At 51.8% G+C, this 2,500-nt stretch overlaps 1 protein-coding gene across 2 annotated transcripts in view; it reads left to right on the top strand.

Annotated features, from left to right (window-relative positions):
• Positions 1 to 2,500, top strand: part of LOC122260233 (putative neural-cadherin 2) — a 195,383-nt gene that overhangs the window by 103,924 nt on the left and 88,959 nt on the right. For both annotated transcript variants that reach the window (XM_086537995.1, XM_086537996.1), the window contains exon 4: positions 130 to 294. In XM_086537995.1, the coding sequence (XP_086394121.1) occupies positions 130 to 294 (165 nt within the window). The remainder of the gene's footprint in view (positions 1 to 129; positions 295 to 2,500) is intronic.

The raw sequence follows: 2,500 nt of genomic DNA, 5'->3' as shown, positions 1-2,500 counted from the left end.
TCCTCTCTCTCTCCCTTCCCTCCCCCCACTCTCTCTTCCCCACCCCCCTCCGCTCTCTCTTCCCCTCCCCCCTCTCTCTCTTTTACTCTCCCTCTCCCTCTCACACACTCTCTCTCTTTCTCTCCCAAGCACGAACTGGTCGTAGCCGCCGTCGCCGAGGGTCGTAGCGCTCACTCCATCGTGCAGGTGACTGTGACAGACGTAAACGACAACGCTCCGGAGTTTCTTGAGACGAATGTGGTCGTTTCTGTCGTCGAGGAGGACGACCGCTCCCTTCCTGCCGTCATTGCAAAGGTCAGTGTGTGTGTTGCAAGCTGTGTAAGGTTGGGAAGGGGTTTTAGGTGCGGTGGGGGTTTGGGGGTGGGGATGGGGGGAGTAGGATCTCCTTCTCCTGGTAAAAATGTGTGTGGGAGGGGAGTGTGGACGGGAGGGGTGGGGGTGGGTTTGTGGTGAGGGGTGAGGGGTGAGGGGGGCATAAGGTGGTCCGGTTTGATGTCGTTCCTCTTCTTTGTTTTTTTTTGTTTTTTTATCTCTCTCTCTCTCTCTCTCTCTCTCTCTCTTTCTATCCCTCTCTTAGTCTTTCTCCTATTGTAGCGTTTCTTGTTTTTCTGGGGTATTTTTCTTCTTCTTTTCTTTTCTTTTAGCTTTATTTCGGCTTCTCCTCCTATCTGCTTTCTTTGTTTATGAATAATTTTCAATATGCGTTAGGGTACAGGCATGCACATGTGTACACACAAACTCGCATACATATGATATCAATGTCTTTTCTCTTTGTTTACTTTCACTTCGTATGCTACATTTTTCTCTTTCCTTTTCATTGTGGGTTCCTCGTATGCCCTCTCTCCTTTATTCTCTCTCACTCTCTCTTCCTCTGTCTCTCCTTCTCTCGCTCCCTCTCCTTCTCTCTCTCTCTTCGTCTCATTCTCTTTCTCTCACCCTTTCTTTCTCTCTCTCTCTTCCTCTTTACCTACTCCTTCTCTCTCTCACCCCTTCTCTCTCTCTCTCTCTTCCTCTTTACCTACTCCTTCTCTCTCTCTCTCTCTCTTTCTTTCCCTCTCCCTCTCCCTCTCCCTCTCCCTCTCCCTCTCCCCCTCCCTCTCCCTCTCCCTCTCCCTCTCCCTCTCCCTCTCCCTCTCCCTCTCTCTCTCCCTCTCCCTCTCCCTCTCCCTCTCCCTCTCCCTCTCCCTCTACTCTACCTTTTTCACTCTACTATCAGAAGGAAATGCCATTATAGTCCTATCCACAAAACCATCAGCTTGAGCCATTCTCCCTTTCCCCCCCTCTCCCCCTCTCTCCCTCTCCCCTTCTCTCCCTCTCCCCTTCTCTCCTCTTCTCCCCCTCTCCCCATCTTCCCCTCTCCCCCTCTTTCCTCCTCTCCCCTTCTCTCCTCCTCTCCCCCTCTCTCCTCCTCTCCCCTTCTCTCCTCTATTCATGTATATGTGCGGAATAACTTGCCCTGACTTTAAGCCCGCCAGCAGGAGGAATTCGCTGACCTGGCCGGGCCGCATGTATTGTATGAGCCACAATAGGAAGTTTGTAGTGTCAACACCATCGGTCTGAAAGCTGTGGCGCTGCTTGCTTCCTCCTGCCGGGGCGAGGGATAAAAGGAGCGGGAGGGGGAGAGGGAGAGGGAAAGGGAAAGGGAGAGGGAGAGGGAGTGGGACAGGGAGAGGGAGAGGGAGCGGGAGGGGGAGAGGGAGAGGGAGAGGGAGAGGGAAAGAGGGAGAGGGAGAGGGAGAGGGAGAGGAGAGGGAGAGGGAGAGGGAGAGGATGAGAGGGAGAGGGAAAGGGAGTGGGAGAGGGAGAGGGAGAGAGGGAGAGAGAGAGGGGGGGAGGGAGAGGGAGAGGGACAAAAGGTAAAAGTTGCGTTTCAAAAATGGAGAGGGTGAGGGAGTGGGAGAGGAGAGGGACACTCTGAAGAATTAAATATTAAAACAAAGAGAGGGGAGAGGTGAGGAGGGATGAAGGGAAGTGAGGAGTAGAGGGGGGGTGGTGAGGGAGGGAGTATGGGATGGTGGGAGGGAGGGATGGATGGATAGGGGGCGGGGGGATAGATGAATGGAGGGAGGGAGGGATGGATAGGGGGTTGGGGGGATAGATGGTTGGAGTGAGAGAGGGAGAGAAGGAGAGAGAGAGAGAGAGAGAGAGAGAGAGAGAGAGAGAGAGAGAGAGAGAGAGAGAGAGAGAGAGAGAGAGAGAGATAGAGAGAGAGAGAGAGAGAGAGAGAGAGAGAGAGAGAGAGAGAGAGAGAGGGGGGGGGGGAGAAATAGATAGATACATAGATAGACAGAGATATAGATAAAGATAGAGACAGTGATATAGATAGAGACAGAGATAGAGATAGATGGAGAAAGATAAAGAGATAGATCGAGAGAGAGAGAGAGAAAGGCAAACAGATAGACAGACAGACAGAAAAACGAAAGAGAAAGAGCAGAATAGCTAAACCAATAAACATATTGAAAAATGACAAAAGAATCCATAAAACTGTACAAGCTACAAA

Source organism: Penaeus japonicus, unplaced genomic scaffold (assembly GCF_977035675.1).
Source record: "Penaeus japonicus unplaced genomic scaffold, GWHDUDI00000001_assembly GWHDUDI00000006, whole genome shotgun sequence".
NCBI lineage: Eukaryota > Metazoa > Arthropoda > Malacostraca > Decapoda > Penaeidae > Penaeus > Penaeus japonicus.
Note: the sequence above shows the minus strand (reverse complement) of the source record. Positions and strands in the feature narration are given on the sequence as shown.